Source organism: Lytechinus variegatus, chromosome 12 (genome assembly GCF_018143015.1).
Source record: "Lytechinus variegatus isolate NC3 chromosome 12, Lvar_3.0, whole genome shotgun sequence".
Taxonomy (NCBI): domain Eukaryota; kingdom Metazoa; phylum Echinodermata; class Echinoidea; order Temnopleuroida; family Toxopneustidae; genus Lytechinus; species Lytechinus variegatus.
Genome location: NC_054751.1, coordinates 20,098,381 through 20,115,532, shown reverse-complemented (window position 1 = coordinate 20,115,532; position 17,152 = coordinate 20,098,381). Strand labels below are relative to the sequence as shown.

Sequence of the window (17,152 nt, the reverse complement as noted above, 5' to 3'; positions counted from 1 at the left end):
AAACCCAAATACACACACACATAGACATGATAGAGATGTATTACTACAGTAGTTTGCTATTTTTATGTTCATACTTGAGAATTAGAAGGACCCGTTTAATTTGGGGATGAATTTCATCAAACGCTATAAGTAGCGAAAGGGGCTGCTTGGGGCATATCATATTTTGAAAGGGGTTATGCGATTAAAGGGTGCACTTGAATCACAAAAGGAAGCAGAACGCTGAATAAAGAAACCGGGAGCTCATCGGGCAATATGAAAAGAGTAACTATACAGGCACCTAGAGAAGGCCAAGGGACACTCGTTAGCACATAAAACGGGAAAACGGCTCCTTGTCAGATGAAATAGAGGGCACAGAACGCGTCCGTGAGGGGCAATTTTCTTTGGGGAAACTGATACGAGAATTATGGAAATGGCACCTATAAGAAGGCAAAGGGGCACTTTCTAACGGCATTAAATGCCCTATTTTAATATACCCTTATTTACTCTGGGTAAATAATGCCCCTTTTATTAATGAAACGCTCCGCTCCCCTAGTCATAATCTATCACCGACAGATCCAGGCAGACTGCCTTCCCTTGAAAGGGGGGGGGGGATAAGATTTAGGCCTATCAGAATAAATGAAGGGGAGGATCTTAAAGTAGAAACACTTTCAATTCATTATAAAATGAAAAGAAAAGAATTTCGCACGCGCTTTTCCTATACGAGAAAGAATTTTCTGCCCCCGATCTTTGCAGCTTAATCAGTACTATAATTATGATGTCCCTTTTAACCCTAAAAGGCTCGGGCGGCAGGTTTTGCCCCCTCGACATTTTTCGCGACAAATCCGCCGCACAATTTTTTTTAATCGCGCTGCCTCGCATTGACTTTTGAGCCAAATTTGCCCGGGTAAGCGATTACGAAATTACGCAGCATTATCATTATGTCAGTCCAAAAACAGTGAATCAGTCAGGCACAAATCCAATGCAAATTGTGCTTTTAACAAAAAATTCATTAATGTGTTATTTGCACTCTACTGATTAAAATCCATTATTTTGCCTTAATTGTTTATGATAAGAATTTAGTTGGCAACGGCTTCCATAAAAAAATAATTAAAAAAACATGCGAAAAAACAAAGAATTATATAACAATAAATTACATAAGAAACAAATTGCAATAGGCCCATTAGCGTATATGGGGGGGGGTAGGGGGCAGACTGCCCCCCCCCCTGACGAGTCACAACACATGCACGGGACGTATCCTTGCCCCCCCCCCCCCCGACGCGTCACAAATGATCCAGGGGACGTGCCCCTACCCTTTTGAGAAGCCAAATTACTACGGTAAAAATGCAAAGAAAGCAGACATGTACCCCCTCTTTTGAAGCTGAAGATTTTTTTTGTGGTAGGAAATCCTTTATGGGGGGGGATGAAGACCTTTTTCTTTTTTTGCTTTTTTGCACGTCAATTTTTTTTTCGCGGACGAAATTTCCTCCAAAATATTTACCCCCCCCCCCTTTGGAAAATCCTATAGGTACGCCAGTGAATAGACTTACCATTTTTTTTTAATGTGTGGCTGTAAATGCACCCATTATCCTATAGCTATTATTTATGAAAATTCAGCCACAGCCTTGAAGATTTTATTTCATCGCACCCTTATAAAGGCAAAACCTTCTTTTTGCGGAGCTCTCGCCAACGACGACCGAGATCTCGGGGGGAGGGGTGGGGCTAAATCCATCCCCGGCTCATATGGGTCAAAATAACCCGACTCTATAAGGGATAAAGAAAGGGGGAAAGGGCGGATCGATGTATATACATGTATAGCATCTTATTCAAAACGAAATTTACAAAACGTAAATGGATCAAAGCCCAAAGACAACCCTTCGGTTCTGTAGAACAGTACAGTGGCGTAGACAGGTCCTTAGACCTGGGGGGATGATCCCTAGCTGGGTCATACTTTATATATATATATATATATATATATATATATATATATATATATATATATATATATATATATATATATATATATATATATATATATATATATAATTAATATATAAATATAAAGAATGAAGGAGATAACGTACTCGATAAAAACAAAATATCATGGGCCAAAGCAGACGAGTTAAAGATAACAAAATAACACGATCTGCCTCATGGATTATCTCGTGTGTCTTTTAATCACTTTGCTTTCAGCAATAAACAGGGCATCCAGTAATAAACAAACTTCCTTGCACATTTTTCATGGCAGTAATCTTTTGTTTGATTAATGACAATGAGTAAAGATGATCATAAGAGAAATGTCATTTGTCGGATGTCTAGTTATCATCTTGGTCATGACAGTCCTGCTAAACATGATCTAGAATAACTAGTATTCCTTATTTTACTAGTATAGTAGTATACTCTTTTAAAAGTAGCGATATTGTTAATGATCAAACGAATGAATCAACAACTAAAGGAATAAACAAATAAACAGCCAAATAACTAAAAAAAATATATCAATTACAATTATAGTAATAGGGGTAAAATAAAAAAAGCTCAACATTATATTTCTTATCCACGTGCAGATATGCGGACACTAAAATGATAAGCACACTTAAAATTACCATGATTACAAAGGCTTGATTGAATTAAGTATGGAAATGGAATAAACCTCACCGGGTTGTCGGAAGTAAACTGTATAGATAGTAACTTGTTATAATTTCGATTCATTTCTTATTATGTACCTTGTTATGATGATTATGATAAAAACATAGGTAATGAAATGTAACAGTTTATAACCTTCAAACCTAGAAGACTGCGCACGTACAGAAATAACTGGTATAAGTAATTCCAAAATACATTGCGCCAAAAATATTGAGTGAAAAAAACCTCGGATATCACTGAGGCCATCCAAAATTTGCACTTTCATTCCAAAATCATTCATTTACTAATTCGCTCCTTAGAGACTGAAAATTTTCACCTTTCCTTTGCAAAGTAGGGGTTGAGGACATGGCCAGCAGGGAAAAGGGTCAGTGTATGTGTATAGGTAATTTCTTATTAATTCGTTTGAACAGTGTTAATGTGTTATGAAAGCAATTGCTCTGAAAGGGAGTGATTAAGCGACACTTTCTTAAATCTGTAATGAAATATTTTGAACTTATCTCCTTTGCAAATACATAATTATTATAAGGAGATGTACTTGGTGAAACTCTGAATAACGATCCTTAACTGTATATGACGACGCAAGACAGTTGTTATTACTTAAAAGTTGTAAATGCATATAAGATGATTGACTCTGAATAAAAGTCCAATTTTTATCACGTTTGTCATTGCTGTACGTTATGATTATTACTGCTATTATTATTGATTGATTTTAACTAGCATTCATTGCTTTATTACTGTATAGTTTTGCTTCTTCCCCCACAGAAACCTGGGGGGGGGATGATTGTACACACCATCCCCCCCACCTATAATTCTGGGGGGGATGCATCCCCCCCATCCCCCCGCTATCTACGCCCCTGGAACAGTAGGTTCATAAGCAAGTTTTGAGGGGAAAAAACACTTTCCAGTGCGGTGTCTAGGTCTCAAGTCACCTATATTGGACGATGAAATATTTTGCTTTCAAGAAAAAAATATATTTGCGACTGCAAAATCTTTGATACATTTTCTGAATTCTTGAAAAGGGGGAATGTTGCATTCCCCGCGAAGATTAGTATGAAGACATTTTTAAAAAGTTAAATAGATTGTATGTACCGGTATATATATATATATATATATTTCACATAGGCCTATATGCAGAATGTTTTATTCCCTGCTCCATGGCCAGTAGTTTGCCTCACATGCCTTTTTTAATGATTTTTTTTACAGTGTCTTGTTTTGCTCGTTTTTCTTGTAATATATTGTCCTCCTTTATCACCTCCACTGTAACTTATGTATCTGATTATTCAGATTAATTTTTGATTTGTATTCCTTAAAATGAAATCAGTTGTGTAAATAATTATGTTCTGCATGCTTCTAACAAGAAAGCCTGTTTCCATTCGGCCTCAATCTACATCTCGGGGAGGTGTTATTTTACCATATTCTAGTAGAATACCAATTTATTGTGAATTACAGAAAACGGATGACTAAATAATAGAGTGACAGTAAAATTTTACATTTCACGAGAAACAGTGATATGCATATCATGAAAACGAGTGAATTGATCATGGAGGTAATGATCTGATGATGTAATTTCCCCAATTTTTTTTCGTTTGCATTTAACGTGAAAATTGTGTTATATTATATTTTCTAATTTTATAATCCTCCCGCTGGCAATACAGGGGCCGCGGAACCGGGGGGGGGGGGGGCTGGGGTTGATTGATTGATTTTATTTGGCAAGTCACCATAACATATATACAGTAGCATTAAAACAACAGGCTTGCACAGGATGACCCACGAAAGCTCGAAAGCTTATTTCCAGTGGGGTCCTGAATTAAGATAATAAAATGGTTCAATTATACTATTTACATATTAAAAATGAAGGAAAAAAAATCAGAATTTAGTATTACCAATAAATAATATATATAGACAATAAATTAGATATATACAAGAATATAACGAAGAAGAAGAAGAAAAGAAGGAGAAGGAGAAGGAAGAGGAGCAACAGAAGAATAATGGGGACGAGGAGTAGAAGGAGACGGAAGAAACTGATAACGAAGGAAAATAAATAAGGAGAACAACAGCAAAAACGTTGACGACAATAACAACACGAAGAGGATAATAGGAAGAGATAAAAGAAATAGAAATAGAAGAAAGAACATATCGAAGCTTCAATCACACTATGTAAAATACATAATAATACCTGGTAGAGAAGAGAAAAGACCTAGGTCAGTATTCAGGCTTAATCAACCGTATAACATATCATTTGCATCTTCTTTTTGACTCTCAAGTGAAAGATATTCTTTCAATTTCCTCTTAAAATGCAAAAAGTTTCCTATTTCCTTTATATAATTGGGAAGGGAATTCCAATGTTTTATAGCATTGTAATAAAAGGAGTTACCAATACTCCCTATCCTTTCTGGTAAGCAAAAGTTGAAATGGCTGTTTCTTGTATTATAGTTATGTATTTCGGTAACGAGATTAAAGTTTGATCCAATGTAATGGTTCGATCTATTGTGATAGATTTTATGCACGTGGTGCAAAATAAGCTGCTTTGATCTTTTGTTGACTTCAAGAAAACCTGCTCCAGTGAGTTCGGTATAGCCAACATGGGTTCTGGGACCAGAACAGTTAATGAATCTAACAATTTTATTCTGTATAATTTTTAACTTCTTTTTATCGAGTTCGCTTATGCCACTATACCAAGCAGGGTTAGCATAGTCAAATAAACTCTGAATAAGTGCAAAACAGAGAATACGCCTTGCTTTTTGATCCATACAACTTTGATACCTGTACAAAAATTTCAAACGGGCATTCGCCTTTTTTACGATTGATTCTACTAAAGATGAAAATGAAAGGGAGCTAGTCAACTCAATGCCTAAATACTTTACAGATTCTTTCCTCTGAATTATCTTATTATTGTATGATACTTCAAATTCAAATGAAGTTTTATGATTACTTTTAGAACAAAACAGAATGCTTTCGGTTTTGCCTAAGTGTAACGATAATCTATTATCAGTCATCCAATCGACACATGTAGACAGCTGTTCGCTAAGTTTTTCCTCAACAAATTTTGGGTTGGAATTTGAACAAAGTAGTACGCTATCATCTGCATACAATAATAATTTACAGCCAGCTTTTATACAAATAGACATGTCATTGATATAAGTTGAAAATAGGATTGGGCCTAAAATACTTCCCTGTGGAACTCCACACGTTATAGGCATAATTTTGGAACGAATATCGCGAATAGCCACTACTTGATGTCGATTCGACAAGTAGGATTTGAACCATGCTACAGTAGCCTGGTTAAAACCCAATATTTGTAATTTTTTTAATAAGATGCCGTGATTAACTGTATCAAATGCTTTTTGAAGATCTAGAAGTACCATCCCAACGAATTGTCCCTTAGAAATATTTGTTCTCAGATAATCAGTCAAGTGAATAAGGCATGTCTCGGTCGAATAGTCATGTCGAAAACCTGACTGATATTCGTAAATCATATCAGTTTCTTTAAAATATTTTTCGATCTGAACACATACCGCCTTTTCAAGAATTTTGGATACTATGCTTAAAACACTGATAGGTCTATAGTTTTCAACAGCAGTTTTATCTTTCTTCTTATGAATAGGAGTTACTTTTGCAATTTTCATATCCTCTGGGAAAGTGCTAGTAAAGATAGATAGATTTATCAAGAAATTTAATGGTTTGTACAAACTCTTTGCTCCTTCTTTTAGAAATTTAGCAGGTATCAAATCTAAACCAGTGCTTTTTGATACATTTAATTTACGCAACTCATTAAAAATGAATTGATCACTAACAGGTAATAATTCAAATTTATCTTGGCTTATATTTTTTTTTCATAAAATTCACGAATCTTTTCACTGTCTGCACTAAAAATGTCTTTGCAAGATGGAAGTTTATCTACCAACGTAGCTGCGACATTTGTAAAATAGGAATTGAATTCATTGGAAATAGTTATCTTATCATGACATAATTCTCCATCAATTGAAACGACTAATTCTTGGTCCTTTCCATTTTTCTTTTTTAATCCCAAACTTTTTAGATTCTGCCAAAGTCTTTTAGAATCATTTTTATTTTCTTCTATTTTATTTTGAAGGTACTCTAATTTGGCCTTTTTCACCTCTCTTTGAACCATATTTCTTAATTTCTTGTATCTTTTGGAAAGCGTGTCATAATCCTGATCGCTTAGATTTTTCTTCATTTTTCTATACGCCACATTTCTTTCTCGAATAAGAGAAATAATATCTTTAGTCATCCAGTTTTCTGATCTCTGTTTAATTCTAATCCGTTTTTGAGGCGCTATCATATTCAACGTTGAAATAAAAGTATTTTGAAAAATTGACCAAGCCTTATTTACGTCAGTGCATTGGGTTAAATCTGACCAATCAACGGCAGACAACTTAAAATTGAAAGATTCTTCGCTATATTTTTTCAACGATCTAATATCAGTGGTTCTGTGAACACCTATAGCCAGCCTAATTTTCTTTCGTGTACAGAAAGTAAAAGAATGGTCACTTATACCAAGATCAATAACACCACTTTGACTTATTTTTTGTTCGTTATTACAAATCACATGGTCCAATAAAGAAGAACATGTGTGTGTGACACGGGTTGCATCTTTGATGAGTTGGCTAAATCCATGAAGACTCAATAAGTCAGTATATTTTTTGCCAGTGGAGATTTCTGAAATAGACAAACATTCATATCGCCTAAAAGTATAATTTCATCATCTTTCTTTAATGTATCGAGAATATTTGACATCTTCTCAATAAATTGATTGCTTTTCGGAGGCCTATAAATGACGCCAGCAATAATTGGTTTTGATCTTGGTAGAAGCAAATTAATCCACAGTGATTCAGAATCACTTGTACTTAAAACATCTATGATATTGAATGCAATATCATTTCTGACATAAAAACATACACCACCCCCAGAGCCTAATAATCTATCATTGCGTATTACTTTGTATCCATCTATATTGATTTCTTCATCGTTCACCGAGTCATTTAGCCATGTTTCTGTGAAAGCAATGACTGCAAGATTCTTTCTCTTAAAAAGAATTCGAAGTTCTGAAATTTTTGGTAGAATAGATCTAACATTTAGATGTACAAAGTGAAGACCTTTTACAGCAAATATGTTTTCAAAATCTTGATAAAGTAAACTTGAATCCTTCGAGTTTTTTTGTTGTAAATTTGGCTCTGGAATGTTTTCGGGTACCCGAATTTCTTTCTCACAGTTTACAATAGTATTATTGTAGTCATCAAATAAAGATTCACAGAAAGATGGTAAAAAACAGGTTGAACAAAACCATTCTTCATCTGGGCTCAAATATAGATTTGAATATATTTCCAAGCTTATTTCTTGACAGTGAATATGATACCATCTTTTACAAGTGGAACAAAGAAGGCCGCACTGATTTGATTTTACTGGTTTTTCACAGTTTCCACATGGAAACTTAAATTTTGGGCCTGGGTTTGATTCAATATCACCAGACAATAATAAGAGAAGGAAAACAAAGATTTTGGTCACTTCCATATTCATTAATTCTATGGAAGGGATCCATTTGTTTTGAAAATAATAAAAGTACAAATTGGGACATATCATTCCGAAGTTAATTTTTTCATAACATTAACAAGTCGTTTTGCGGGTAAAGTCGTGCATAAACACAGAACTCACCAGGTCAATCAATGTGTTATATACATGGGTGTCGATCACGGGGGGGATGGGGGGGATATATCCCCCCCAATATTTCAAGTGGGGGGATGGCCTGTATTATCATCCCCCCCCCAATAATTTAGGGTAGAAAAATTATAATAATGATGATGAAAAAATGAAAAGTTTGATCATGATTATTATTATTATTATTATTTTATTCGGCATTTCAACAAAAAAAGTTTACAATCAATTTACAGGAGAATATACAATTACAAAGTGATTATAGTATGCCATCAATCAGTTTGTTTCCCTAGCAATTTGTGTATATTGTTATTATTCAGGACTATTAAACAGATGGGTGGAGGTTCAAGATGAAAAAGAATGAAATGTTTATGTATCTGATATTTTTAGCACATGACCTAAATGGACCCCAACGAAAATCAACTTTTGTTGATAGGGTGTTCCATCCCACCAGTGGTGAATAAATTAATTTAAATAAATCATTAATTCAAAAGGGTGGAAAAATAAACGGGATTAAAAGGGTGGCAAGATAAATCTCTAAGGAATGACGGTAAGCCCGATGGCGCACGAGAAGCCACACAGGTTGAATTTGTGCTAGTCTTAATTGGTCCGAATCTGCATTTTATCATCATGCATTAAGAAGAATAAAAATATTGCCAGTCAGGTTAGATTTAAGAGAGAAGTTGTATACACAGAGGCGTCGATCCTGGGTGGGGGGGAAGGGGGCGATCGCCCCACCAATAAAATATTGGGGGGCAAACATATCGTTTTGCCCCCCCCCATAATTCCGCATGTGCAACTAAAAATAAAATAATATTGTAATGCTACACTGAAATCAGCAAGCGAGATTGAGATACCAACTCGAATTTGATTTAAAATCGTGCTCAAAATGTCGGTTTTTTAGATTGGAATATAAAAATTTTCAGCTCGCGCTTCGTGCTCGCATCATGTACCAAAAACCCATACTTATCATGATTATATAGGTGAATAGAATGTCCCGTTTTCAATTCTAAACCTCAAAAGAACTTTGATTTGCAAAAATCTTTTGTTGGATATATATCTTCCATTAAAGTGTCTTTTTTTCCAGATCAAAATTTTCAGCTCGCGCATCTATTGTTCTTCTAGATACCCATCTTAATCATTGGTGCCAAAAATGCTTAGAATATCAAGCTTTCAGGTCAGAATATAAAGAAATTTTAGCTCGCTCTCTAGTGAGATACATGTATCGACCCTGCTCATGAGTTACTACAAACAAACCTAAACAGGTACATTTTTCCTGTTTTCATGACATACAAAAAAATATTTAGCTCGCGCTTCGCGCTCGCATTGTTGGTGAAGGTGAGATATGTGTCTCTTTCTCATGAGTTATATATATATATATATGCCTATGTGTGTGGGGGTGTGTGGGTGAGTTTGTTCGTTTTTTGTGATCGAGCGCCTTTGGAACGTTGATTCATAATTTTGCCACCCCCCCCCCATCTGAAAAATGGATCGACGCCCCTGTGTATACATCATGCTCAATAAACAGATCACTATGTACATGGTCCAGTCAATTTTTGTCCTGTTTTCTCGGTATGAGTTTAGAATAGGCTTACTTGTAACACAAATTGAATTTTCAAAAAAATTATACAAGTATAGTACACTACAACAATGAAGGAATTTCCAAGAACACCATGCATATCAACCACTCCCAAATGTCCTAACTTGTGATTTTAGTGGGGGTATATGTTGAAAGATCCCCATCCACAAGAACATTTGTGTCAATCATCCCCCCCAACCAAGAATACCGATCGACACCCATGGTTATATAAATAAAAATTTCCCATTTCCATCTTTGCCATCGTAGTATCATATTCTTCTATCAATCTAATAGGTATCTATGGAGATACATGTCTTTAACCATTTAGTAATGATCTCACTAACAGTAAATAGTCCTGCCACTCTCTTGTCGAAGTCCTCGATCTGGTTGTCTCACCATGCCTTCTAACATTTCCGTGTATGTTGGTCGTAGGAGTAGCTACGTCAGCATAGGACCTTCCATCAAAGAAGTTTGGACGTCGATGCTTCAGCATGGGGGGAGGGCTTCAGCCCCCTACTTTTTTCCAAAACCGTGTACAAAAACGCAAAAATGACCATACGATTGTGATTTTTAGCATGGTCAGCCCCCCCACTTTGAAAACCGTTCCGCGGCCCCTGCAATATATAGGACTATTCTTGGGTTGACTGCCGTTTACTGCAACATCAGTAGGACTATAGGCTTCAATGTTTTTAGCATTATGAAATGAAGTCACTGAACGATTCAAAGCAAAAGAAAATAGGAAGAGATAAAAAAATATATAACTTAAGATAATTTTGGGAGCATGCGAGTCCAACATCATCAATATTATGGTTTTTCATCACGGCATATACATGTAGGCCTACTTTTTTTCACAAGGGACGGTGTAAACAATCTGTGCAAGACTGTGCTGTGTAATCGCCACGCAGCGCAGTGTACCGTATTTTTGCAGTGTGCATCCTGCGCTGCGGAATTCAAGGGCCGGCATGCAGCACACACACACACGATAGTTGGAGGACCAGAGTATAGTACGGTACGTATATTGATAGTGATACCAGAGTAGGCAAACTCATCAGAAAAGAGGACGAAAGTACCTTCTTCTTTTGACCTGAACAGACCCGTTTCATCTGAAGAGTGAAGTTGAACCACTATTTTGGCTGATGATTTACATTTTGATTCGCATGGCAATTGTTATTTTGGAACAGAAAGAGAAGAAACAGCAGTTAAAGAAACTTGAAAGTGGGATATTAACAGCCGGATTCAGTGAGTCGAGTAGCGTACCAGCGCATGAGCATCAAGCCACAACTCGGGGGGCTCTGGTAATGGTATGGTTCAGTAAGGCCTATTGAGAGATATTTGCCAAGTGCCGTCGACTTGCAAACAGTCCAGATTAAATCTACGTTGGTTCTGTTTGTATTTTGCCAAATGATAATTTTAATTTTTGGTAAATATGGGACCAGAACTCATCAGTCTTTATAAATAATGCGTGACTGACTGGCTTCTTGTCCAAAGAAAAAGAAGAAAGATGTAATGGGTGTGCCGGTAGAATTCTTTGAATCTTATGAACTATTGTACATGTACCGTGAAACCGAGTCAGGAATTGTTTTGAGCTGGTGATTGAATGGACATAAACTTAAATAACGGAAAGTAAATCGTCACTTCATTAAGAAGAAAAGATCACCATCAGCCATCATGTTTACTGGGAATGTCTACAGGTTACTTGTCTGCATTGCTTTACTTGCAAAACTGGCTCAGCTGAGTGGGGCATGTCCGGCAATCTGCAAATGTGGTTTAGGGGATCGGGAGAGAGGGAGAGGAAAGTTGGGAGGGGGCAACAAGGCTCGGAGGCAGATGGATTGTACTAATAAAAGTCTTGTGAGACCACTATCGCCTGATGTCATCCCGAGAGATACTGTGTTATTGTGAGTAGACCCCATGTTTTTTAATAGACCCAATTCTTTTTTTGTTAGAATTGATTGAACATTAAACTCTGTCAATTGATGAATAGAATATTAAATCAATTATGAACAATTTTTTTTGTTATAACGTAATGGATTCATTCATTCATTCATTTTATTTATTTATGTATTAGTTTATTTATTTGTTTATTTATTCATTAATTATATATATATATATATATATATATGTATTTATTTATTGTTATTATTCCACCCTTTTCTTGTTAGCACAATATCTTAAGGAATCCTCCATCAGTTTACTTCAAAATCTTATCAGTTACACATGTGGATCTATGCCATGTGTATGACATGATTCAAGGTCAAAAGGTCATCATGACTTCATCTAGGCACCATTTTGTAAAATCATGTTTAATATCGATCATATCTTGTTTATTACCAATAAAAAATAAATTTAACAAATATTATTTGATATAATGTATCAACTTTATAAGGTGATAAGTCAACTACCCGTGTCATCAAAACTCATGAAGAGGTTAGCTGATAAAATTAATGTTCAAGCAGATATATTTATTGCATTAAATTGTATTATTGTATTTTATTTTTTCCAGTGTTGTTAATTTATGCTTTTGATTTGTGCAAACTTTAATTTGTGTTGGTTTAGGGGAAGGGGTTATCATATTCATGTAGGCCTACTCTACATGTACATGTGCATCTTGATTCTTGGAGCTCCTACATACATGTAGGCGTTTGAACCCTGTAATATCTTAGCCTGAGTCAGGCTGAGTGCTCCTGACTTTATAATCCCCGATTCTCTTTGATCCTTTGATGGGTGTCCAGCCCTGGCTATTGTCCATTCAGGCTGTCCTGTTGTCTATATTTTCATGCAAGACTGGCACCTGACAATGGCTTCCAACAGTTAGAAGGATCCTCAGTTTATGTACACTGTGGTACACTTAGGACTACAACATGTACATGTTTCTTTTGAAAAAATTAGTTTTTTTCTTTACCTTTTTGCCTGGAATGCATTCAACATTTATACATGATGTTCATGTATACCTACGTGGATCCTTATTCTGTATGACATGTACATGTAGGGCTTCTTCATGCTTACAATCAATGTTATAAATTGCCATTACACAGGTACTGTATTTGTGCAACATATATCTGATCGGCCAATCAGAATCGTTGTTTGAATCTTGTGTTACTCCCTGCTCTACATGTATGTATACTACAAATTTTGGTGTTGCAAATTAAGTTTTCTCGATACTGTACAGTGTACTGACATTCTGCAGGCCTTTTCTTATGTGCATGCAGTTTTCCTGCATGTGCATGTACAGTAACCAAAGTGTTCGAACTTCATATAAATCATGATCATAAAAATATGAACACACACATGGTTGTGATTGCAAGTGCAAACTATCTTCATGCCTAATAATGTGAATTCTCCATTTTTGCTAGGCTGTCTTTATTCATTCACATACCGGTATAATGTTTCCATTTCTTGGAATTGCAGCCACATCAGCAGCTGCAACTCTGATCTTGGCCATCTCTCTGTGCAAAAGGGGATGGTGTATGATCATATCGATAGGGACATGATTTGCTCAACATTTCAATTCCTCATGTTTCTGTAATTCAGGAATTCCTCATTAAAAAGCAATGATAGAGGCCAACATGTACATTAAATTGACCAGACCAGTTTTGAATGGTTGAATGCTGCAGGCTTCTAGTGTACAATGCTCTGTCCTTTCCGTGATACAGAAGTGATCTCCCATCTCTATCAATGGAGCTTCAGTATCTATAGATGGATGCAGAGGGGAGGAGGGGATTGTACATGTACATGTACACATGATGCATATGATGTATGACATGGGAAGGCAAACTGGCAATATTGCTTTGACATGGTGTACTATTATGTTGTGTACTCTACAGGAAAGCAAATGGTCGGCTGCTTTGCACTTGCAGGAGGAAGGTTGGTTAACATGGCTAGGGCATAGATGAGGTGAAGTCTGGGTTGAAGTTAGAGATGATAGATGGACGCTGGTTGGGAAAGTGAGCTTCATAGTTGTAGGCCTACATCACATGCATGTCCAACACTTGCACAAGTGATGTAGGAATACATGTGGGCCAAATACTGCTTGCATGTAGTGCTTTAAAAATCCACATGTAAATATTTTTTTTATAAAAAAAATCTGCTTTGATTATCAAACTTAAAGAGAAATTCTAGTACATGTAGTTGCAGTAAACACTGATTTCATGAGAAAGTCTGTTAAACCAGGCTTAATTGTCAGTATATCATCGAGGATCTAGATCTGGTACTGTTACATAAACTGAACTTTGTGAAATCTTGAAATCTACGCTGAAAAATGTTCACACTGAAGATCACCAACACAGATAGGCACACGTGGGACAGTGTATTATTATTGCTGGAATAAAGACCCGACAGAAGTGACCGAATCCGCGCTCATTTTGCTTATTTCTCAGCAATTACACAATTTCTTCCAGAATCCTTTGGCACATATTTTTTATTCATACAAACAGACACTTGGGTGGTCATTATTATATAATAATTATATTAGATTCTGTAAAAATTCATTTTGAGATCATTACCAATACTGGAATTTATCTTTAATATCAGGGTGAACTTTTATTTCCATAATACATTAGGCCTACATTGTAATTCCTGCCCCGCCCCTTTTCATCCCTTTATCCTCTAACAACAACAAAGTTCATCATCATCATCATCATCATCATCCGTCTCATCACTCACCACCGTCATCATCATCATTATTATCATCATCATCATCATCATCATCATCATCATCATCATCATCATCATCACTCTCGTCACCATTGTCATCATCATGACATCATCACATGTTTTCTTTGACTTGTCTTCAGATTGCTTTATACTTGAAAATCATAGACAATGAGTCATTCTTTTCCCTTCACAATGAGCTTTAGATCGCCTCCTTTAATATCATCTTGATTCTTCATTAAATCTTGACCTCGACCTCACACCCCTTCTACCCTTTGCCAAAAAATAAACAGTTATTTTGTATAGTTGTTCATCATCATCAATATCATCACCATCAAAAAGGCCCCCTTGCCCCACAATCTTGCAAAATGAATTTACACCTTGATGCTAGTGATTCAATTATTTTAGCAGCATTCATGGCACTATAAAAGCCTCGGTTATTTGCTGACAGTGAATGAGTTATGACATACTTCTTTGAATTTCAGAAATCACTACCAAATATTGTCTATTTTTCCCCCATCAGTCCTCTTTGGTGATTCTTAGGGAATTCTTGTGCTCATATTCTGAAAATTATTTTTGTTGTCAGTCTGTTTGTTGTAGTATATGTATCTTCAGGGTTTTACTATAAAGTCCATGATATGAAAACTATAATCTATAATCTTTTCTTCTTGTTCTCACCCTGGCCCACAAGAGGAAAGTGCCTGTGGCTCCTGGGAAATTTTGTCTAATGTCAATAACGTGCTTAAAAGACACTGATTTATCCATCATTCAATAATTAGTTTACAAAAGAATTATGGGCATGTCTGTAATAAAATATGGGATCTCCTTTCAGAGATGATTTTCAGAATACGCAGTTTGAGATTACAAGCTACCGGTATTATTATCTTTCTGACATGAAAAAAATAGAGACAAATTTTCAGAAGACCATGTTGGACAACATAGTGCATATTTGTATAGTATTTTGATCTTATTTGTATCATGGAAGCCTGTCAGGGTGTATTTTTTACAGAGAGGCCGAATACAATATAAGAATAACCATTACTTTGTCAAAGGCCTACAAGTCATCTCATGAATATTCATGAATACTTGGATATTGCAGCCCCTCACAAGCAAGTTGTAAGCGTGACACTGACAAGATTTTGGGGCAATGGACTACTGTAATTATAAAAGCAAGGTTGGATTTCCATAAATTTGTAATATTTCTTTTATTTTTTATGAAATACTTTCATGAACAACAATGAAGTCTGAGTATTTTGTTTAATTTCAAGCTCTGGAATAGATACAGAGTGAGATTTTACTTGACAATATTGACACACTAGCAGGCTTAATGTGGAATTGATTGCACAGAAGATTAGGGACTCAATTTTGGTGCATTTGTTTGGGCTACGAATGCAAATATACTCACCATCACCCAGTAATGCATCCCCTGTGTGGTAACACCTTAAAAGTGATTGTAACTCTTCAGGGTTATCATTGATGATATAGCTTCATGGTGCTATAAATCATGCTGCTTCAACCATTAGTACCTATACATTGATTTAATGTATACTGTAGGCCTATACATGAATTATGATCTGTATGGTCCGAAGGTCTGAGCTCCAATTTTCTTCGCCAAAAACTGCTCAAGCAATGATTATCCGAGAGTTTTAAAATTTTCATACAAATAGGGGAAAAGAAAGAGAATAATCAATGTTTTTTTATGCTCCCTGAATTATCCTCCCTTCACTATTTATTACCTGTTGTCCTGTTTGACTAAGTATTATGCCAACATCATGCAGATACTGTGTATAAAAACCTTTTTTTTGACAGAAAGCCTACAATGTAATTGTGTTTAAATGGTTTTTACACAGTGCACTAGTCTAGAAAATTGTGTTACAAAAGTCAGTTTGAATAGTTTAAATTTTTGAAAAAAAAAGAATTTGAAGAAAGATTTACTTGACTGTGAAGAATTTTTTTCAAGTTATTTAATAGGCTTTTATTTGTTCTGTTTTACTAAAATTTGCATTTATTTTTCTCTAATTAATATTAATATATTTATATTATTTGTGAATATTGTCCTAATTTTCCAATTTCACTCTATATATTTTCAGGGATTTCAGCAACAACACCATGAAGACTATTCGAGGTGGTGCTTTTACTGGACTGGATTCTGTTCAAACACTGTAAGTTAAGAAAAAAAAAATGATTGGACATGTTTTGAGTGCAGATATATATTGGTATGTGCTTGCAATCGAAGTGAGAAATTGCTCAGTAATACACAGCACTCTATCATACCTTACCTTTTAGTTTCTGTCATGAAAAGAAATATTGTGTTATTTTTGCTTAATTCTTGATAAACATGTAGTTCTAAGAAGCGGGATAATTGACAAGTTCTGTACGGTCTTTTTCATGGTTTTTGTCTTACCCGCCTATTTTATGTGAATCAAAGTTCTCACAATTAAAGCCTAGCAAAATCTATTAAAGTAGCAAATGATTTACTACTCAGTGTATGATTTTTCTGGATCCAGTTCCTTTCAATAAACGAAATATTTATATCTAACAGTATGAACAAACTTCAGAATGATGTCAGTAAAAATATTACTGCCAAGTGATTTTTTTACCAAATTTTAGGTACATGTACAAGGTACATAT

General features: G+C 35.5%; 1 protein-coding gene across 1 annotated transcript; it reads left to right on the top strand.

The window, feature by feature from the left end:
- The first annotated feature begins 10,812 nt into the window (after positions 1–10,812).
- On the top strand, positions 10,813–16,912 carry LOC121425176 (adhesion G protein-coupled receptor A3-like). Its single transcript, XM_041621179.1, has 2 exons — positions 10,813–11,769; positions 16,612–16,912. Exons 1-2 carry the CDS (start codon positions 11,540–11,542, stop codon positions 16,685–16,687), a joined length of 306 nt encoding a protein of 101 aa, XP_041477113.1. The 5' UTR covers positions 10,813–11,539; the 3' UTR covers positions 16,688–16,912.
- Positions 16,913–17,152: the final 240 nt, after the last annotated feature.